The sequence below is a fragment of the Salmo trutta genome, chromosome 3 (assembly GCF_901001165.1).
Source record: "Salmo trutta chromosome 3, fSalTru1.1, whole genome shotgun sequence".
In the NCBI taxonomy this organism is placed as follows: Eukaryota; Metazoa; Chordata; class Actinopteri; order Salmoniformes; family Salmonidae; genus Salmo; species Salmo trutta.
Window position 1 is genome coordinate 52,847,316 of NC_042959.1, and position 22,203 is coordinate 52,869,518.

Here is a 22,203-nt window from a genome sequence, read left to right on the forward strand (position 1 = left end):
TCTTCTGCCATATTAGGAGGTGACCTGTCTCTCTTATGCTAATATCAACCAATCAAGACAAACCAACTGACTGTGAATACAGAGTCTTTACTGTAAAAGAGGTAGAGAGAATACAGGTGTTTTTCACTCACTGTACAGAATGACAGCACTGTTGATATACTCATTCAAACTGTTAACATAACCAGCACACACACTTCATTCATGATATAGACACACACAGACAAAACAGCCCAGTAGAAAAGAGAAAACAAACACACAAAATCTTTGGATTTTCTCTATTGCCCCCACATCCTCTAAATGCAACTATATCTGAGCTTTAAACAAAAATCCTAAAATATTTGTAACAGCATTAATAATATAGCCTAATAAAACAATGGTAATGCAATTTCCCAAGCCTCCCTGCCCACATACCACAGTAACATATAAAGTAGTGGAAAACAAAACCCATGATCCCAATACAAAACATCACACACACACACACTCAGCTCATACAAACATAATGAACAGTATCATTGGACAATAAGAAACAGAAAAGACATACAAAAACTGCAGCCAAGTAAGAGTGATATCATTCTTTCAGTCTTTTTCCGTTGTCAATCTTTCCATCTATGTCATCAACACAAAGTGGGCGAGGCCATCAGTCAGAGTCTCCTGAGTGGTCGTTTCCTGGGGAAGTGGCAGAGGGGGGAGTGTTTTGCCCTTGCCAGTTCCCATTAGTCTGCCAAAGAGAAAAAGACATGTGGTGACTTGTAGTGGCATTAACCTACATTAACCCCTCTCCACTCCAATGCAACTCCTCCACAAGGTTGTTGTTGTGAATGAGAATGTGCTCTCAATTAGATACGAGCTAAAATAAAGATGATATGTAACATGAAGTGAATGACAGTGAAGTTCCATACTTGTGCTCCCATGAAGACAGGCTGCTCTCCATTCATTGGTGGAACACCCAGGAAAAGGTCTGGTCCAGTGAGTGAGAAGCCCCCCGATCCTGTGGAGGAACAAAAGGGGAGACGTCTTTAATAGGGGCTACTAGGCCTACAACATCAGCCTGGTCCCAGATCTGATTGCGCTGTAAAACCGACTTCTATTGTTGGGCAAGGAGTTGGCACAACAGCACAAAAGGCCCAATTCCGACTTAGAAAATGACTCCTTTCTTACGCAGGCCTTTCCTACGCACTTCTCAGTAGTTGTAATTCAGACGTATCTTATTCAGTTGCGTAACGGGCTTTGCAGACATGGTTCCCTTGCGTGCGCTGATTAAATGTAATTCAACCGCTGAAAATCCTCCCACTTGCTGGTCAACAGATTTTCTTGTGGAGTTTTCATTCAATAGGGTTTTCAGCACATTTATTTTAAGCCATCCCTTTCAATAAGGTGTACCTTTAAGTTCGAATTTTGTTGACAGACTCAACAGAATATATTGAGAGAATTGGTACGGAATATTAGGGATCAATCAAAGAAAGACATCTAAATATATGCATATTCGTCTCCGTTTCAGCACCAATTGGTAGGTTTAAAAAAATACTCTGATCTTGTAGATTATTTAGGGTAGGAAAGTATTTATGAAAAGAAAAGAGCTTTGAATGGGATGAGTGTGAGCGTCAAGAGACCAGAGGTGACAGAGCGGGTTGGCGTGTAAGTTTTGAGCATAGTCTGAAGGTACGGAGGGGCAGTTCCCCTTGCTGATCCGTAACACAAAAACACTAACAACCCATCAATTTCTACTACCAATTGAACCATACACTCAAAACAGTGTGTATCACTAGGCCTGGCTTCCTTTCCTCAGCTCTTACCTGTTGAGTTGGGCGTGTGTGGAGAGTCCTCGTTCTGTGTCGCCACGATGGCCGTCTTCATGGCATAGATGTTGGCCTCCTCTTGGAACTTCCCAATGTTCTTCTTGTAGCGGATTCTCTTGTTGCCAAACCAGTTGCACACCTGTTCAGTTAACGAGCCAGTAAGAGGATGGTCAATGGAGTCAACTGTATATGGGCGTATCAATGGGTGAGCTAATAGTAAATATATGACGCATATACTTATACTTATGACACAAGGTTACCTGAGAGACAGTGATGCTACACTGTTTGGCTAGTTCTTCTTTGGCCTCTTCACTGGGGTAAGGGTTGGCGAGATGGGAGTAGAAATACTCGTTCAGGACTTCCGTCGCCTGCTTGCTGAAGTTACGTCTCTTACGCCTGACAACACAAAGGTGAGTGTGTTGAGAGTGGGCATGCAACCCAGGCAGAGGTATACATTTCACAACTACAGTAACAACTGATATTGACACACAATAGTCATTCACAACCTGCACTGTAATAACATGATTATGCACTGTAAATATGACTGGTATGACCATGAACCACTGTTCATTTATGGAATGTTTTACTCTTCATTAAAAATACTACCTGTACATGAATTGTCATTCACTGTCATGGCAGGTTTTGACAGGTGTTGTGTCACCCCAATAACAGTGTTACACGCTGACCTGGCGTCGAGGAAGCGGGACCTCAGGATCATAACGGCCTCGCAGGTGCTCTGCTTGAGTTGAGTCTGGATGGAGCTGAACTTGCGGTGGATGATGGCCACCATGCGCTCGATCTCCCTCGGTGACACCGGCCGCGTTCGTGACTGCTCCCTCAGCAGGTTCATCACATGGGTAGTGAACTCACTACAGGCCTACAGGAGACACGGAGAGCGAGAGAGAGGGGGGATTGGAGACAGATATGACCGTCAGTTGAGCTCAAAGGATGGAAGTCAACAGCGGGCCGACACTGTTGACGTCGGTCATTTATGTTCATGTTCAATTATCTCACCTAAATTAAAACATCACCTCATTTTAGTTTACTTCGCTAAAGGGTTTAATTTTCAGTGTGTGCAAAGTGTCAAGTCCCTCCACCTCAAATCAAGTACAGCCACTGACCCCAGCACACATGTATGTCAGAGTCGATATGAGTTTGAATCCGGCCCACTGCTCTTTGACTCACCCTCCCTCTATCTTCCCCGTCTTTCCAACACTTTACTATCTCTTCAATAAAGCAAAAAAACAATACAAAAGGATTGGGACTGCCCCCCTGCTTGAAAAAAACAACAACTAGAAAAGTACCTGGTCATATTTCTCCATCTCAGTGTGATAGATGTTGCGAATCTGGCTCAACTTGCTTTTGTAGTCTGAGTGTTCCAGTGAGCTGTCTGGCGACATCCCTCCAGAGCTGGTCGCTGCGGACACCGCCGCTGCCGCCCCGCCACCTTTCTCCGGCCCAGCCACACCCTCCGCCAGCAGCATGTTGTCCAATCGCACCAGCTGTGGGTCCTGTGATTCTTCCTCCTGAGCATTTCGCATTGATAGGCCTGCAACAAGAGAGGTCTGTCAATCTGATTCATGGTAAATTAAGAGTTACAATGTCTCCTATTACACTGAACAAAAATATCAATGCAGCATGCAACAATTTCAAAGATATTACTGAGTTACAGTTCATATAAGGTAATATGTCAATTGAAATACATTCATTAGGCCCTAATCTATGGATTTCACATGACTGGGAATACAGATATACAAAAAAAGTAGGGGAGTGGATATGAAAACCAGCCCGACCGAATCTGGTGTAGCCACCATTTGCCTCATGCAGCGTGACACATCTCCTTCACATTGAGTTGATCAGGCTGTTTATTGTGGCCTCTGGAATGTTGTGCCACTCCTCTTCAATGGCTGTGTGAAGTTGCTGAATATTGGCAGTGACTGGAAAACACTGTCGTACACGTCAATCCAGAGCATCCCAAACAATGGGTGACATTGTGCAGGCCATGGAAGAACTGGGACATTTTCAGCTACCAGGAACTGTGTGCAGATCCTTGTGACATGAGGTCTTGCATTATCATGCTGAAACATGAGATGATGGCGGCAGATGAATGGTATGACAATGGGCCTCAGAATCTCGTCACGGTATCTCTGTGCATTCAAATTTCCATAGATAAAATGCAATTGTGTTCGTTGTTCGTAGCCCATACCATAATCCCACCGCCACCATAGGGTGCTCTGTTCACAACGCTGACATCAGCAAACCACTTGCCCACATGACGCCATACACACTGTCTGCCATCTGCCCGGTACAGTGAAAACCGGGATTCATCCGCGAAGAGCACACTTCTCCCGCGTGCCATATCCATCGAAGGTGAGCATTTGCCCACTGAAGTCAATTATACCGCCGAACTGAAGTCAGGTCAAGAAATTCTTCTGTTGTGCATTCCCACAGTTTCATCACCAGTCCGGATGGCTGTTCTCAGACGATCCCACAGGTGAAGAAGCCGGATGTGGAGGTCCTGGGCTGGCGTGGTTACACATGGTCTGCTTTGTGAGGCTGGTTGGATGTACCGCCAAATTCTCTAAAACAACGTTAGAGGCGGCTTATGGTAGAGAAATGAACATTAATTGCTCTGGCAACAGCTCTGGTGGACATTCCTGCAGTCTGCATACCAATTGCACACTACCTAAAGTTATCTGTGACATAACTGCACATTTTAGAGTGGCCTTTTATTGTCCTCCGCACATGGTGCACCAGTGTAATGATCATGCAGTTTAATCAGCTTCCTGATATGCCACACCTGGCAGGTGGATTGATTATCTTGGCAAAGGAGAAATGCTCACTAACAGGGATGTAAACAAATTTGTGCACATAAATGCATATGGAACATTTCTGGGATATTTTATTTCAGCTCATGAAACATGGGACACTTTACATGTTGCGTTTATATTTTTGTTCAGTGTATATTAAAATATTATCCCTCTGAGGTACAGACTTGGAGAAGCACTTTGTGGATGAAACATATAAAGGAAGGGTCATCTTGCGGCAATATTTGAAAAGTCATCATACACAATACATCTTTGTTGAAAATGTAAAATAGCTAGAGAATTTTCTAACTGTCATCTAACTGCATGGATTATGCGCAACTCATTATTATTGTGATGGAGTCAACATCATCTTCTGTTTTCATCACAGATGGCCAGAAACTTTTAAACGAATTAGCAACAAGTTTAAAATCAAACAAAGGGTTTCAATTAGTGAAAATGAACTTACCTGTTTTCTCTTTGATCTCACATAAGACGCTGAACAAAGCTGGTTTCATTCGATGGCAATTCAATGCGTGTTTTCTGACGATTGGAAAAAAATATTATTGTTATTATTAGCTAACTAACGTTAGCTACTGTAGCTGTATATCTAGCCAGCTATTTAGTAACGAGCCATTAGCACCAACAAAATATTTGTTTAGTTAGCTAGCTCCCTGCTTTCACACGCTTTATATAGCTAGCTAACGTTAACTAGATGTCATACACAACAACAAACATCGGCTCTGTTGTTCGTGACCTTTTGACTGGAGTTCACTGCAGCCTGCTATGCTAACGTTGGCTACGTAATGCTATGGCTAGCTAGCAGCAGCTACAATATGTAGCTAATATGTTAACATTTTATTCGTAGAACAAATGTAGCATGACATGGATAATGCCAAGATTATGGCCACAATCCGTTTATAATATCTTGCTATTCACTAACATGTAAATCTAACCGGCTAACGCGTTAGTAGTAACACATTAGCAAGCTAACAATAAAGCAATAGAGCATAGCTAGCTAACTGGCCAGTTTTAGCTTAGCAAGAATTCACCCTCTTCATCGAGTTAGCCACAAAAACAACTTCGGTTTTTATACATTTCACAACAACAACATGCGTGTAAATAGGCCAGGAGAAGAAGTAATAACTATTTAATAAACAACGTATCATGACACAAAGCCAGTTAGCTAGCTAGCAACGTTGGCTACCTAGCTAGCTTATTAAAAAACTTCAAAGTAGATAAAATTGAAAACTTCTGAAAACTTTAGCTAACTCTTGGCCATTGAGCAAATTTGCAGAAATGTGTAGCTAAATCTGAATAAGTTATAAACAATTGTGACTAACTTTGCTTGTGCTTCGTCCAAACTTTGGTCGGTGATGGTCATGATTTGTTGCAATATGTCGCCAATGTCTCTGCGGCTTTCATGTCCATTTTCTGCGCCTTCGTGGCCCGTGTCTCCTTCGGAGCGGTGGTGGGAAGATGGATGAACCGAGTTTAGAGGGTGCATACCGGGGTGAGAGCTCAGGCCAAGGCCCCGGCCGTTAGAGGGCCCGTTGCCAGTGAGAGGCTGCTGCTGCAACATCCTGAGCGGCACACAGTGGCGCCGACGAGTAATCACAGTCACTTTCCCTTCAAAACTCAAACACTAGAGCAGGCCTGCACTAGAGTCCCCTAGCGATTGACAAAGAAAAAGTCTCGAACAAGAATGTTCATAAAATTCGAATTGTACTCCAGACAGAGCCCATAGGCTACTGTACTAGGGATATTCATAGCTATGACCTTTAAACTAAGTAATTATTATGAACAACTACGAGGCAACGGTGTGTGTAGGCCTATGTGTAAAAGAGAGAGAAACAGAAAAAGAGAGAAGAGGGGGGTCTTTCAATCTGCAAGTAGCCTAATACATTGAGCATTTGCAACATGATGGGGGGAGGGATCATCTTCTGATTTCATATCAGTTAATGTAATAATGCATCAGCTTCATAATAAGGTCACAGGTCTTTACCAATCAAATCATCAACTATTTTTTTCATCACATTTTATTTGTCATGCTTCGTAAACAACAGATGTAGACTAAAAGTGAAATCCCTACTCTCGGGACCTTTGTCACATGCTTCGTAAACAACAGATGTAGACTAACAGTGAAATCCTTACTTACAGGCCCTTCCCAACAATGTAGAGACAAAAATAGAAAAATAATAACACAAGGAATAAATACACCATGGGTAACGATAACTTGGCTATTTACACGGGTTACCAGTACAGAGTTTATTTATGTATTTTTATTTCACATTTGTTTAACCAGGTAGGCCAGTTGAGAACAAGTTCGCATTTACAACTGCGACCTGGCCAAGATAAAGCAAAGCGGTGTGACACAAACAACAACACAGAGTTACACATGGAATAAACAAACGTACAGTCAATAACACAATAGAAGAAATAAAATAAAATAAAAAAAGTCTATATACAATGTGTGCAAATGGCACGAGGAGGTAAGGCAATAAATAGGCCATAGTAGCGAAGTAATTACAATTTAGCAAATTAACATTGGAGTGATAGATGTGCAGATGATGATGTGCAAGTAGAAAATACTAGTGTGCAAAAGAGAAAAAAGTAAATAAAAACAATATGGGGATGAGGTAGGTAGATAGGATGGGCTATTTACAGATGGGCTGTGTACAGCTGCAGCGATCAGTTAGCTGCTCAGATAGCTGATGTTTAAAGTTAGTGAGGGAGATATAAGTCTCCAACTTCAGCGATTTTTGCAATTCGTTCCAGTCATTGTCAGCAGAGAACTGGAAGGAAAGCCGGCCAAAGGGGGTGTTGGCTTTGGGGATGACCAGTGAGATATACCTGCTGGAGCGCGTGCTACGGGTGGGTGTTGTTATCATTACCAGTGAGCTGAGATAAAGCGGAGCTTTACCTAGCAAAGACTTATAGATGACCTGGAGCCTGTGAGTCTGACGACGAATATGTAGCGAGGGCCAGCCGACGAGAGCATACAGGTCGCAGTGGTGAGTGGTATATGGGGCTTTGGTGACGAAACAGATGGCACTGTGATAGACTGCATCCAGTTTGCTGAGTAGAGTGTTGGAGTCTATTTTGTAAATGACATCACCGAATCGGTAGGATAGTCAGTTTTACGAGGATATGTTTGGCGGCGTGAGTGAAGGAGGCTTTGTTGCGAAATAGGAAGCCGATTCTAGATTTCATTTTGGATTGGAGATGTTTAATATGAGTCTGGAAGGAGAGTTTACAGTCTAGCCAGACACCTAGGTATTTGTAGTTGTCCACATATTTTAAGTCAAAAGCGTCCAGAGTAGTGATGCTAGTCGGACGGGCGGATGCCGGCAGCGATTGGTTGAAAAGCATGCATTTAGTTTTACTAGCGTTTAAGAGCAGTTGGAGGCCACGGAAGGAGTGTTGTATGGCATTGAAGCTCGTTTGGAGGTTCGTTAGCACAGTGTCCAAAGAAGGGCCAGATGTATACAGAATGGTGTCGTCTGCGTAGAAGTGGATCAGGGAATGCCCCGCAGCAAGAGCGACATCGTTGATATACCGTAATTTCCGGACTATTAAGCGCACCTGAATATAAGCCGCACCCACTGAATTTTAAAAAATATATTATTTTGAACATAAATAAGCCGCACATGTCTATAAGCCGCAGGTGCCTACCGGTACATTGAAACAAATGAACTTTACACACGCTTTGACGAAACACGGCTTCTAACAAAAATAAATAGGCTTTAACGAAACACGGCTTGTAACAAAAATAAATGGGCTTTAACGAAACACGGCTTGTAACAAAAAATAAAAAATTAGCAGTAAGTTGTCTTTTTGCACTGAGTCAATTCCTCACGCTGCTGTTTCCAACGTCTAATCATCGACTCATTAAGACCAAGCTCCCATGCAGCAGCTCTATTTCCTTTTCCAACAGCCAGATCAATCGCCTTCAACTTGAAAGCTGCATCATATGCATTTCTCCGTGTCTTTGCCATGATGAGGGTGACAAAATGACTACCGTAATCAGAATGATGGGAAGTTTGAGAGCGCTCAATTTAATCTAAACAGTAAACAAAAAAGTTGTTTGACCTTAACCCGTTCGGCAATTTCATTGGTCTAATGAAAGCTTCATGCCGCCAAAAAACTGAGCACGTCACAGAATGTGTTTTTTTGGGAAAAAAAAATTGAAAGCGGGAAAAATCCATACATTAGCCGCGTCATTGTTTAAGCCGCGAGGTTCAAAGCCTGGGAATAAAATTGCAGTTTATAGTCCGGAATTTACGGTATACAGAGAAAAGAGTCGGCCCGAGAATTGAATCCTGTTGAGTTGACATGCAGGGGTTACTAGGAGGTAACAGGAATATTTACACATACAGTTGAAGTCGGAAGTTTAAATACTCTTAGGTTGGAGTCATTAAAAATCGTTTTTCAACCACTCCACAAATTTCTTGTAAACAAACTATAGTTTTGGCAAATCGGTTAGGATATCTACTTTATGCATGACACAAGTAACTTTTCCAACAATTCTTTACAGACAGATTATTTCACATATAATTCACTGTATCACAATTCCAGTGGGTCAGAAGTTTACATACACTAAGTTGACTGTGCCTTTAAACAGCTTGGAAAATTCCAGAAAATTATGTCATGGCTTTAGAAGCTTCTGATAGGCTAATTGACACCATTTGAGTCAATTGGAGGTGTACCTGTGGATGTCTTTCAAGGCCTACCTTCAAACCTACCTCTTTGCTTGACATCATGGGAAAATCAAAAGAAATCAGCCAAGACCTCAGAAAAAAATTGTAGACCTCCACAAGTCTGGTTCATCCTTGGGAGCAATTTCCAAATGCTTGAAGGTACCACGTTCATCTGAACAAACAATAGTACGCAAGTATAAACACCATGGGACCACGCAGCCATCATACCCCTCAGGAAGGAGACACGTTCTGTCTCCTAGAGATGAACGTACTTTGGTGCGTTCAATCCCAGAACAACAGCAAAGAACCTTGTGAAGATGCTGGCGGAAACAGGTACAAAAGTATCTATATCCACAGTAAAATGAGCCCTATATTGACATAACCTGAAAGGCCGCTCAGCAAGGAGGAAGCCACTGCTCCAAAACTGCCATAAAAAAGCCAGACTACAGTTTGCAACTGCACATGGGGACAAAAATCATATTTTTTGGAGAAACGTCCTCTGGTCTGATGAAACAAAAATAGAACTGTTTGGCCATAATGACCATTGTTATGTTTGGAGGAAAAAGGGGAAGGCTTGCAAGCCGAAGAACACCATCCCAACTGTGAAGCACGGGGGTGGCAGCATCATGTTGTGGGGTGCTTTGCTGCAGGAGAGACTGGTGCACTTCACAAAATAGATGTCATGAGGTAGGGAAATGATGTGGATATATTGAAGCAACATCTCAAGACATCAGTCAGGAAGTTAAAGCTTGGTCGCAAATGGGTCTTCCAAATGGACAATGACCCCAAGCATACTTCCAAAGTTGTGGCAAAATGGCTTAAGGACAACAAAGTCAAGGTATTGGAGTGGCCATCACAAAGCCCTGACCTCAATCCCATAGAAAATGTATAGGCGGAACTGAAAAAGCGTGTGTGAGCAAGGAGGCCTACAAACTTGACTCAGTTAAACCAGCTCTGTCAGAAGGAATGGGCCAAAATTCACCCAACTTATTGTGTGAAGCTTGTGGAAGGCTACCTGAAACGTTTGACCCAAGTTAAACAATTTAAAGGCAATGCTACCAAATACTAATTGAGTGTATGTAAACTTCTGACCCACTGGGAATGTGATGAAAGAAATAAAAGCTGAAATAAATCATTCTCTCTACTATTATTCTGACATTTCAAATTCTTAAAATAAACTGGTGATCCTAACTGACCTAAGACAGGGAATTTTTACTAGGATTAAATGTCAGGAATTGTGAAAAACTGAGTTTAAATGTATTTGGCTAAGGTGTATGTAAACTTCCGACTTCGCTGACCCTCAAAAGAGTTTGAGGGTCAGCGTGGCAGATGTGTTGTTGCCTACTCTCACCACACGGGACAATACATGCACTTCATGATATTAACATATTTGTCAAATTTGACAAATTAATTCACAGTGATCAAGTTTCATACATCAATGGATGATAAACAGCAGAACACTTTTTGAACTACAGAATAGTTCAGACAAGTCATATATGAATATACACAAATTAACAATTACCCTCCCCTCTGTTCTCTCACTTCACCAAAAAGAATCAACATCTCACATCTGACTCTCTCCCTCTCTCTCTCTCTCTCTCTCTCTCTCTCTCTCTCTCTCTCTCACTTTGTCTACTTCTCCTTTAGCTGCAAGTCAACAGGAAGTATGTCAAACCACAGCCCCTGTCAGAAAAACAGTGGGCCTGTTTCAACATGTTGCTGTTTCTGACTGTATGCTGTTCTGCTGAAAATGCAACATGAGCAGAGCAAAACTTCATAGTAATTTCCCCCTTTCTGATGTTCATCTCAAATGATGAGTTTTGGCTTTGTTAAAAACAAGGCTATTTGATAACATCGCACCACTGGCTATAACATCACACCACTTCACTTTTTAAAGTAATATTTCATAATGCAATGACGCAGAGAGATAGGGGACAAATAAATAGGGGTGGGTTGGGGTAAGAGGAACAGGAAGAGACTAGAGGGCTGACAGGCAGGCAGAGAAAGAGAGAGCGAGAAAGAGCTCGTCACGGTGATATGTGAAGCATAACTGATAGCAATTAGTTCTCATGAAGAAAACTGTCGTGAATCAGTGATGCCATCCTTAATCAGTGTGGACACAAGAAGATGATGTTTATCAGAAACTGAACTCCAGGAAAACACAGGTACGATAGACTTACTCAGAGCGTGGGTGGGTAAGGTAATGATTAGCAGGCGGGCAAGTACAATCCAGGATAGGAATTTAGTGCCTTAAAGAAGTGAGCAGGAAACCAGTCCTGGTTTTTCATAAACACCCCTCTTGAGATTATACTATGTTATGCTTACAGATACAGTGGGCGTTCAGTCTGTGTCACGCTAGAAGTCTTCTACATGTGTTGTTGCGAGTTAACATTTTAAGAAACTCTATTAGATTACCTAAAACATTTTCTTACAACCAGTTACACAGTCCTAATAATGTACAATAGAACTTCAGTTGATATATTTGTCTTATCTAATTTTTGTCAGGTTTACACTGAGACAGACGTAAATGGATGTGGTCATGGAATACCCAGGGGTCAAAGTTGAAACAGCTGAAGAGGAGCACTTGGAGGATCTAGTCATTATTAAGGAGGGGGATGTTGAGAGAGTTGTTGAGGGAGGGACAGAGCCAATAACAGGCAAGAGCAACGATGAAGACTCCAGTGCGGAAGAGGATGCCACTGCCAGACATGGACAGATTGGAAAATCCAACACTGAAAGTGGAGATGGAGACAAAAGAAAAAAGGATAACCAAATAAATCAAGCAAAAGGAGAGACTGGGACAGAGGAGGGGGTTGAGCTCATTAAAAGGATGGATGAATTGGTAATGGATAGACAGAAAATAGATTGCAAGAAAGACGGGATGGTGATGGTGGACATAACAGAAAAATACAAAACAGCAGAACAAGATTTGGAGACGGACAAACCATCACAAGGATTACAAGTTGGCACAAATATACATCTTCCCTTTGACCAGTTGCCCAAAGATACGCTGAGCCCAGAGCATGCCCAAAAACAGGTTTATAACATTTGCTTTCACTAAAAAATACAGCAATTTCCCTTGTGCCCACAATTACAATAATTCCGTTAGTGACCGAATACCAGTCTAAACATTTTGATGTAGCATTAGTTTTTCATGTAGAAGGGTTTTCTTTCACATATATAAAAAGAACAAACAACATTCCAGTGGTGGAAGAATGAGGGGTTCATTTTGTGGTTACAGAATTTGTAGGTGTGGAAATGCCAGCGTGTTTGAAATGAGTAGTGATACCACCCATTTTGAAATCCTTGATAATGGCTACTCTTTCTGCCACCTGCCACCTGTCTTTCTCAGGCTCAACGGTTAACCCCTTACTTCCCAGACGCTCTGTATGACCTGGTTTTTACTCTGCAAGAAGGAAGACGACTCAATGACCAGCGGTGCTCGTTCAGAGGAAGGAGAAGGTGCCATTCTGAACCCAACACCTACAGTCCAGCCCACAGAGCCCACAGAGGTGATAGAATGTGAAAACAACTCCCTGTAATGATAACTAACTAAGTGACTGTGGTAAACATAACAGCTGTTGCAATTAGCTTCCCTTGTTTCTCCATAAACATGCTGACTCATGAAGGGGAAAAGCTGTAAATAACTGTACGGTACCAACATCCATTGAAGCACTTCTATCATATAACTGTGGCAGGGACAGATATTAGGATGTCTTCTGTACATTAGTGAAATATTGAAATAATATTGCTTGAATGATTAACTAGGACACCAAATGAACTAGGCCACTAAATGTAGCATGTCTCCACTCTCTTTTCTCCCCTTCCATTCCCAACAGTGCATTTCTCCTCAATGACCTCGCTGCAGAAAGATGAGTTCTTTGACTTGCTGGCTACTTCCCAAGGCCGTCGGCTTGACGACCAGCGGGCGGAACTACATGACACCCCACCCCCTAAGCCGAAAGCCAATAAGAAGAGGAGCAGCGTAAAAGATACAAAGCCCAAAAAGTCTGCTCCAATTGCAGTGCAGAACGAGGACTTGTACAATATGATTCTCATGTCGCAGGTAAGTAACTGGCCGTCATGATAATTAAGAATGTGTTCTCAAATGACTTGTCTAATTAAAAAAAGGTTAAATAAAAAATAATAATAACTGTAATCACCCAAGCTGCCAGTAGTCAATTTGACCAAAACATTATTTTGTTCTTGTCATAAGCAAAATATAATGTAGGCATCATGTCATATGGTGTCACGTTGATGTGTTACAGTGCTACATTGTCATTACAGATGAAGGATCTTCATTTGATCACTCTGTTGTTGCTGAGAATTTTCCTGCACCCCAGAAAATGCAGATGAGCTTCGTGATTTTACATAAATGAACAAAAACCCGCACTAACACACAGTTATATTAACAGTATTGTCCTTTTCATGTAGCTTAATTTTGGCCTGTTTATAGCCTAACCACCGATCATGCAACGTTATGGACTAAACATTCAAATGCTGTTGCTGCAGGATTATTTTACTGGTCAAATGAATATCCTACACCTGTGTGTCATGTGCTGTAACATGGGCATTAGGTATTATGTTGTATGGTATAACAACATATCATGTCATATGGTGTTACGTAGCTGTAATGTCTCGTCTCCGTACCTCAGGTCCAGTGTAAAATAGGCATCAAGCTATGTGGTGTTTCTGTCTGTCTCTGTACTTCAGGCCCAGGGTAGGCTGGAGGAGCAGCGCAGTGCGGCCCCGGGCCCTATGGATGATGAAGACTTCTTTTCCTTACTGCTGAGTGTCCAGGGAGGACGCATGGAGGACCAGAGGACTGAGCTGCCTGGGATTCTGGGAACCTGAGAGATACACATGCTGGTGAGATGGGCTCAAATGGCTCAGAGCATGTGGTGTAGCCCTATAGTGCAATGGCTTTTGCTTCTTATTCACCTGGCCAGACCAGGCATGACCATTTTGTTCTGTTGTGGTCTGAGCTGACAGTACCATCTGTATCGATGACTGCATCAGTAATTTAACAAAAAAATTGTATGTGAATAATAGAGGTGTCAATTCAGCTGCATAATGCTATAGAGACTAATTCCAATGTTTGTTGTCTGATATTAAGCTTACAGAGTGGGCAGATTTGTATGTTGACTGCACAATAATTTGGATGATATTCAAAATGCCCCTAAGCTTTGGGGTGCTTTAAATGTGTTTATTGCAATATGAGGGAAATAGTTTTGCCGAGCACAGCAGTAAATGAGTATGAATGAGAGTGTTTGTGTTTCCATGTTATATTTGAATACAGCTCCTCACGAGAATAAACTATGTGTTAAATGTTTGACTTGCATCAAGAGTGTTTCTAGTTGTTCCCTGAGAACGCTTACGATAAAGTCCCTCAGCCTTTGTCTACTGGACCACTCAATATTCATTATTAATTTATAAAACGAAAGATATCTGCATTTACATTACAGTATTGCAATGCACTAGTGCTGTTAACAGAAACCAACCTCTCTAGACAACTGGGCTGTTAGGCTAGCCTATATGTGCTGTGGATTAATTTTCCACAGCACAGTGGAAATGTATCAACTCCATCCCTAAACTGTTCAACCATTGTGGACAACAGCAAGGAAAACACACTTGTTCATTAAATATGTATCCAATAAATATGTATCATACGTTCGCGGCTTGCTTTATGGTCATATATGCTCTTCCATTTAAATAAATAGATGGTTCCCAACCGAGGTAAAGACAGTTTCAAGTTGGATATTCAACGGATATCCGCACTTTCAAACCTCAATAGCTATCAAACCACTTGAGCCACAGACTCCAAATAAGTGTCATGATGTTGGAAAAATTGCGCACAACATTGCACAAGTCTTATTTTCATGATTTGAGCGTTAATTCGCTTTCCAAAGCTAATAAACATGTGGAAATGTGAGCAGCATTTTGTTTTCCTAGTTGAAATAGTTAGGGAGCGTGAACAAAGTACAAACTATTTTTACATTCAAATTTCAATAGCTCCTTGGTCATGTGACCTACTGACTTCAAACAAGGTTCAGAATGTCCACTGAGTGGGCCTACACATTGCACACCCTTTAGTTTGTCCGTTTTCATCTCACATGGTTTTACATGAACTTTTCAAAATGTAAAATTTCAATAGTTCCTTGGTCGTGTCAATTACACACCTAAGAAGCATGCAGTGAATATACACCCATATTGCATAACCTTTAGTCATGTCTATTCTATGTTGTTGTTTATTTTTTTTATACCTTTATTTAACCAGGCAAGTCAGTTAAGAACAAATTCTTATTTTCAATGACAGCCTAGGAACAGTGTTCAGGGGCAGAACGACAGATTTGTACCTTGTCAGCTCAGGGATTCAATCTTGCAACCTTTCGGTTACTAGTCCAATGCTCTAACCACTAGGCTACGCTGCCACCCCGTTGTACATTAATATTAGTTTGACAATTAAGGGATTCAGTCCAGTGTTGTGTTTAGTCTTTCCTTTAATATTTATCTATAATAATTGGTAGTTCTAAGTACTTCTTTTCCCAGTTTTTTATTTTTCCACAGTATTTAACAGCAGTAAACAATAGGAGAGAGACAGATCATATCTCCTTTCGTCGTTAATATCAAACATAAAGGAAAAGGGCAAAGTACGAGAGTCATGCTATTAAATGTCCAAAGCGGGGATGGAGAGTGAGATAGTGAGGTAGGCTGCAGTGGGTTTGCTGGTCAACACATATACTGAACATGTAACCACAGTAATGGTGGCCAGTAAATCAATTAATACAAATGTAATATTGACAAATTAAACAGAAATTGTAGACCTTTAATCTTTTCCAACATGTTAACAGACACTTAACTTCAATTAAGTATGAAACATTTCACAGTGTTAACTTTCTCTTTATCCCTGGTTGATGTACATTTCAGAGCCTCTTCAGTGTGGATGGGGTATAGCATACATTTTCAACAACAAAGACTGCACTTCCAGTTTGTGTTCTTTACTCTGTTGAACTCTTTTGTTTTCATTCCTAGGCACAGCACATGGAACCACCGTTGCCATGCAAAACATTCAATCTAAACAAAACAAAGCGTAACACGTTATAAATAATATCAAATGTCAATGCAGTATGACGAATTAGCCATCCATTGTGTTATATCATAAATTGTCTTACATGCCGTCACTGTTGTCAAAAGATTATAAACATGTTAAATAAAGTTACTAACCCAGTCAGTCTTTGGGCAACATCCAGGTTCTTTATCAGTGGCACACTGATAACTACATAAACATAAAGAATTTACATTTACTTTGAATTAAATGTCATTACATACCAGACATTTTTATTATATCCTCAGTCATTTTTTTTCACAGTTGCTCCATGTGTTTTTGAAGGTTCCATATCAATTTGGGAGGGGATGTTGGGGAAGTTCTGTGCAACTTCCTTGGCCATCTACACCAAAAAATTAAATAGAGTTTTTGACCTAATTGTCACATAACAATTCATTATTGAAAATATAACTATCAAACCTGCATTACAAAGACCCCGCAGCTGAAGGTGTCCTGCTGCATGGTGTGAGTTATTTCCCCTCCTTTCCACTTTATCTCCACCCAGTCGTCTTTTCCATGGCAGGATCTTCTCATTTTGAAGTATTCCCTTTTTTATGTAAACATAATGGAATTCAGATTAGTTATAGGCAAATGAATACACAAGCCAAATGTGTATGCTGTTTTCCTTATCACTATAATCTAGTAGTAATTTAGTAGTAGAGGTAATTTCATTTATGCCCCATTCTACACACAGCCTAAATTCCAGGCACTAAACCATTTACAGGTGTAACGCCCTGGCCATAGAGAGGGTTTTTTGTTCTCTATTTTTGGTTAGGCCAGGGTGTGACATGGGTGGGCGTTCTAGGTTTCTTTTTCTATGTTGGTGGTTATCTTTGTTTCGGCCGTGTATGGCTCTCAATCAGGAACAGGTGTAGATCGTTGTTGCTGATTGAGAGTCATACATAGGCAGCCTGTTTTTCCTTTGGGGTTTGTGGGTGAATGTTTTCTGTCTAGTATTTTGTTATTCCTGACAGAACTGTTTGGCTGTCATTTTCGTGTTTTCTTTTGCTAGTGTTCATTCGGTCATTAAAATCATTTAAGATGAACACATCCTCCGCTGCACCTTGGTCTCAGATGGCCGTTACAACAGGACAATAATAAAAGTAGCATATAGGATGCAACCCTATCACAGAGTGAATGAATGTAAAGCGTTTGTAGACTTTAAGAAAAAAATATTAAGTAACAGTTTCATCAGTACGTGCTTAAAGAAAGTCATATCACAAAGATCACAGATGACAGTGTCCACCAAATCTATGACAATAGAGAATGAATTGTCAGCACCAAAGTGTGTTTGTAAAAATAATATCTGAAAATGTCAGCTGTTGAACATAATACTTCTATTTGCAATAGCAATTTATGATATATGCAGTTGAGGAATATTCCATGTACCAACACTACAAATAGGACGGACATTCGCACATACAGTATTTTTTATTTTTTTATTTCAACTTTATTCAACCAGGTAAGCCAGTTGAGAACAAGTTCTCATTTACAACTGCGACCTGGCCAAGATAAAGCAAAGCAGTGTGACACAAACAACAACACAGAGTTACACATGGAATAAACAATCGTACATTCAATAGCACAATAGAAAAGTCTATATACAGTGTGTGCAAATGAAGTAAGATTAGGGAGGTACGGCAATAAATAGGCCGTACTGGCGAAATAATTACAATTTCGCAAATAAACAATGGAGTGATAGATGTGCAGAAGATGAATGTGCAAGTAGAGATACTGGTGTGCAAAGGAGCAAAAATAAATAAAAATAAAATAAATAACAATTTGATGATGAAGTAGTTGGATGGGCTATTTACAGATGGGCTATGTACAGTTGCAATGATCTGTAAGCTGCTCTGATAGCTGATGCTTAACTTCTATGGGCTACGTGGGACGCTAGCGTCACACAGCCAGTGAAATATCAGGGCGGCAAATTCAAAAACAACAAAATGTCATAATTAAACTTTCTCAAACATACAACTATGTTACACCATTTTAAAGATACACTTCTCCTTGATGTGACCACATTGTCCAATTTCAAAAAGGCTTTACAGCGAAAGCAAAACATTAGATTATGTTAGGAGAGTACATAGACAAAAATAATCACATAGCCATTTTCCAAGCAAGGACATGTGTCAATAAAACCCAAAACACAGCTAAATTATGCACTAACCTTTGACGATCTTCATCAGATGACACTCCTAGGACATTAAGTTACACAATACATGTATGTTTTGTTCGATAAAGTTCATATTTATATCCAAAAACAGCATTTTACATTGGCGCATGATGTTCAGAAAATGTATTCCCACCAAAACGTCCAGTGAATGTGTACATCAATTTGCAAAAATACTCATCATAAACGTTGACAAAATATATAACAATTATTTAAAGAATTATAGATAGACTACCCCTGGATGCAACCGCTGTGTCAGATTTTAAAATAGCTTTACGGAGAAAGCACATTTTTCAATGTTCTGAGTACATAGCTCAGCTATCACGGTGAGCTATTCAGACACCCGCCAAGTTCGGGGCAACCTAAACTCAGAATTAGTATTAGAAATATTCTCTTACCTTTGCTGATCTTCATCAGAATGCACTCCCAGGACTGCTACTTCCACAAGAAATGTTGGTTTTGTTCGAAATAATCCATATTTATGTACAAATACCTCCGTTTTGTTCGTGCATACAGATCACTTATCCAAAGGCATAACGCGCGAGCGCGGAACGAGAGACGAAAAGTCAAAAATGTTCCATTACCGTACTTAGAAGCATGTCAAACGCTGTTTAAAATCAATCTTTATTGTATTTTTAACGTAAAATTGCAATAATATTCCAACTGGACAATAGCATATTCATTCAAGAAGAAAAAGAAGGAACAGCGTGCTCGTGTGTCTGCGCATATCCAATCCCTTTGTTGCCAGGCAGACCACTCAGTAACTGAGCTCCTATACTCTGCCCAGTGACAGGAGAATGCTCAAACCACTTTCTGAAGGCTTTAGGCAGCCAATGGAAGCCTTAGGACGTGCAACGTCACCCCACAGACCCTGTAGCTTCGATAGAGAATCAAAAGAAGAACTACAATTCCCCGACTTTCCACTTCCTGCTTGAATTCTTCTCAGGTTTTTGCCTGCCATATGAGTTCTGTTATACTCACAGACACCATTCCAACAGTTTTAGAAACTTTAGAGTGTTTTCTATCCAAATCTGCTAATTATATGCATATTCTAGTTTCTGGGCAGTAGTAGTAACCAGATTAAATTGGGTACATTTATCTGGCCGTGAAAATACTGCCCCCTATCCCAAAGAAGTTAAGCACATCCCAGTTCAGGTCATCTAACAGTACAAACTCTGAAGATAAATGGGGGGCAATTAATTCACATATGGTGTCCAGGGCACAGCTGGGGACTGAGGGGGGTCTGTAACAAGCGGCAACAGTGAGAGACTTATTTCTGGAAAGGTGTATTTTTAAAAGTAGAAGCTCGAACTGTTTGGGTACAGACCTGGATAGCATGACAGAACTCTGCAGGCTGTCTCTGCAGTAGATTGCAACTCCACCCCTTTTGGCAGTTCTGTCTTGGCGGAAAATGTATACACATACATAGAGGCATTTTTCAGCTATGATTTTACCACTCAGAATCCAGAATGGATATGACAATGGGGCCAGCACAGGACGTAATACACCCTTACAACAATCTACTTTTTGATCTTCTTGACTTCTTATCTGGTAAACTGCTACTGTGTGTCAAGAAAAGAGCCCCAATTAGGGGTTAGTGTACTCCAGTAAAAAAGAGCTGGGTTAGATTAAAAACTATTGCCCTGTGTCCCCGTTCATAGGGGCATGAGAGACTAGTCAGTGGTAGAATTGAGTTGGCACTTTAAGGTTGAGGTTACTCATGGACAGTAATTAGTAGTATTATATTTTTTTTGCATTGATGCATTGTCTTCTAACTGTCCAAGAATAGGATCCAAAGTGTTAGGAAATATTTGTTCCCATAAATACAAAGGAGGATGTCTCTCCTCATACCTCTGGCACTTTAGTCAGACTGCCAGACTGTGCACCACAGAGCCAATCAGGAGAGAATACATACAGGTCAGCGGTGCTAATTGAAAGTCAAGTGGTGTGTCTGTGCCTTTTGGATTACTCTCTCTTTACAGACAACCCCTGTGGTTCAAGTCAAGAGCTACCCTTCCCCTTTCAGTCTGCTCTGCGCATGTCTGAAAGTGACAGAGCCAGCAGCCAAGAGAGTTTTTCACAATATGTCATAAAAAATGATTACACTCATGAATGTATGTAAAATGCTAATGTGAATTAGATCCAGTACATTGGAATAACTAAGACCTGAATTTGAATGCAGCGTGTTCCGATTCCTCCTTCTCTTTCTGTCCAGCAGGATCAACCAAAAACACTTGGCCTGATGGTTCATGCAGATACTGGGGAAGCAATATAGAAATGTATTGATCCCTTAAATGTTTGTACTATTAAATGACCCATATCACAACCCTCATACCTCTTCACAAAAATGTACCTACATCAATTTTGGAAAAAGGATTTTACTCAAACAAGACTTTGAATTATTTTTTCCAGTTAGAAATAGTAGGCCATGCATCGAATAACTATTTTCATCAGAAAAACGAACCCTCAAATGCACTATTGCATTTTGTAAGTTGTCTGCAGGTGGCTTGTTATGAATGCACTCAAATATGAAGTCATTATCAGGTAAACTGCGTTCTAATACGCAACGTAGAAGGATTTGTCTTAATGTACAGGATATGAAAGTGATGCTATGGAAAGGATTCTTTCACGTTATCAAGCTCACTCTGACTGACAAATCCCTGCCTATTACTGTGATTAAAAAGAGCATATGAAACATTGCTTTTCATGAGGCCTACCTGTGCGCCTTCCTTTAAGCACCTCTGTTTGAACACCTCTCCTGTCCTTGATCCATACCACATACAGCCATTTGCGGATCTTTTCAGTGTCCATGTGAAAGATAGTTATTGCGAGGATGGAACATTTGTTGACTTACATTTTTTTTAACACCCATGTAAAATGAAGGCCTGCAAAGCTTAAAGATTTAAGTCTAATAGCATGAGATGAAAGTAGACAAACATCAGAATGTGCAATATGAAGGTATAGTCAGTGGACATTCTGAACCTTGTTTGAGGTCAGTAGGTCACATGACCAAGGAGCTATTGAAATTCTAAACTTTGAAGAATTCATGAAAAATCATGTGAGGTGAAAATGGACAAACTAAAGGGTGTGCAATGTGTAGGCCCACTGACTGGATATTCTGAACTTTGTTTGAAGTCACCAGGTCACATGACCAAGGAGCTATTGAAATTCAAAATTTGTAAAAATTTATGTAAAATCATGTGAGATGAAAATGGACAAACTAAAGTGTGTGCAATATAGAAGGGTAGGCAGTGGACATTCTGAACTTTATTTGAAGTCACTAGGTCACATGACCAATGAGTTATTGAAATGTTAAATGTAGAATAATTAATGTAAAAACGTGTGAGATGAAAATGGACAAACTAAAGGGTGTGCAATGTGTAGGCCCACTGAGTGGACATTTTGAACCTTGTTTGAAGTCACTAAGTCACATGACCAAGGAGCTATTGAATTTTTAAATGTAGAAAAATTCATGTAAAAACGTGTGAGATGAAAATGGACAAACTAAAGGGTGTGGAATATAGAAGGGTAGTCAGTGGACATTCTGAACCTTGTTTGAAGTCCCTAGGTCATATGACCAATGAGCTATTGAAACTCAAAAATGTAAATACATTCTTTTAAATAG

General features: G+C 40.6%; 2 protein-coding genes across 4 annotated transcripts; one reads left to right on the plus strand and one right to left on the minus strand.

Annotated features, from left to right (window-relative positions):
* Nucleotides 1-71: 71 nt before the first annotated feature.
* Nucleotides 72-6,256, minus strand: LOC115178278 (pre-B-cell leukemia transcription factor 2). 2 transcript variants are annotated; one of them, XM_029739395.1, is made up of 9 exons: nucleotides 5,944-6,029; nucleotides 5,853-5,854; nucleotides 5,070-5,143; nucleotides 3,101-3,345; nucleotides 2,483-2,673; nucleotides 2,057-2,192; nucleotides 1,794-1,935; nucleotides 900-988; nucleotides 72-718 (listed from the first exon to the last, which is right to left on the minus strand). In XM_029739395.1, exons 3-9 carry the CDS (start codon nucleotides 5,116-5,118, stop codon nucleotides 638-640), a joined length of 933 nt encoding a protein of 310 aa, XP_029595255.1. In that variant the 5' UTR covers nucleotides 5,119-5,143; nucleotides 5,853-5,854; nucleotides 5,944-6,029; the 3' UTR covers nucleotides 72-637. The 2 variants fall into 2 exon arrangements, with proteins under 2 accessions (XP_029595255.1, XP_029595249.1); XM_029739389.1 differs by lacking the exon at nucleotides 5,853-5,854 and having other exon boundaries at nucleotides 5,944-6,256.
* Nucleotides 6,257-11,250: 4,994 nt separating this feature from the next.
* gpsm3 (G protein signaling modulator 3) lies at nucleotides 11,251-16,531 on the plus strand. Of its 2 annotated transcripts, XM_029739415.1 has the most exons (6): nucleotides 11,251-11,465; nucleotides 11,806-12,337; nucleotides 12,653-12,812; nucleotides 13,140-13,366; nucleotides 14,014-14,169; nucleotides 16,333-16,531. In XM_029739415.1, the coding sequence occupies exons 2-5, from the start codon at nucleotides 11,828-11,830 to the stop codon at nucleotides 14,152-14,154; spliced, it is 1,038 nt and encodes a 345-aa protein (XP_029595275.1). In that variant the 5' UTR covers nucleotides 11,251-11,465; nucleotides 11,806-11,827; the 3' UTR covers nucleotides 14,155-14,169; nucleotides 16,333-16,531. The 2 variants fall into 2 exon arrangements, with proteins under 2 accessions (XP_029595275.1, XP_029595268.1); XM_029739408.1 differs by lacking the exon at nucleotides 16,333-16,531 and having other exon boundaries at nucleotides 14,014-14,974.
* Nucleotides 16,532-22,203: the final 5,672 nt, after the last annotated feature.

What these genes read in the sequence shown, in the direction of transcription:
- LOC115178278 (XM_029739389.1), bottom strand. Translation starts at nt 6,182, where the DNA reads ATGTTGCAGCAGCAGCCTCTCACTGGCAACGGGCCCTCTAACGGCCGG. An exon ending in ACACACGCCCAACTCAACAG is followed by an intron (nt 989 to 1,793) that starts GTAAGAGCTGAG and finishes GTTCCTCCACAG; the next exon opens with GATCGGGGGGCTTCTCACTC. An exon ending in CTGTCTTCATGGGAGCACAA is followed by an intron (nt 719 to 899) that starts GTATGGAACTTC and finishes TCTCTTTGGCAG; the next exon opens with ACTAATGGGAACTGGCAAGG.
- gpsm3 (XM_029739415.1), top strand. Translation starts at nt 11,828, where the DNA reads ATGGATGTGGTCATGGAATACCCAGGGGTCAAAGTTGAAACAGCTGAA. An exon ending in CAGAGCATGCCCAAAAACAG is followed by an intron (nt 12,338 to 12,652) that starts GTTTATAACATT and finishes TGTCTTTCTCAG; the next exon opens with GCTCAACGGTTAACCCCTTA. An exon ending in ATATGATTCTCATGTCGCAG is followed by an intron (nt 13,367 to 14,013) that starts GTAAGTAACTGG and finishes TCTGTACTTCAG; the next exon opens with GCCCAGGGTAGGCTGGAGGA.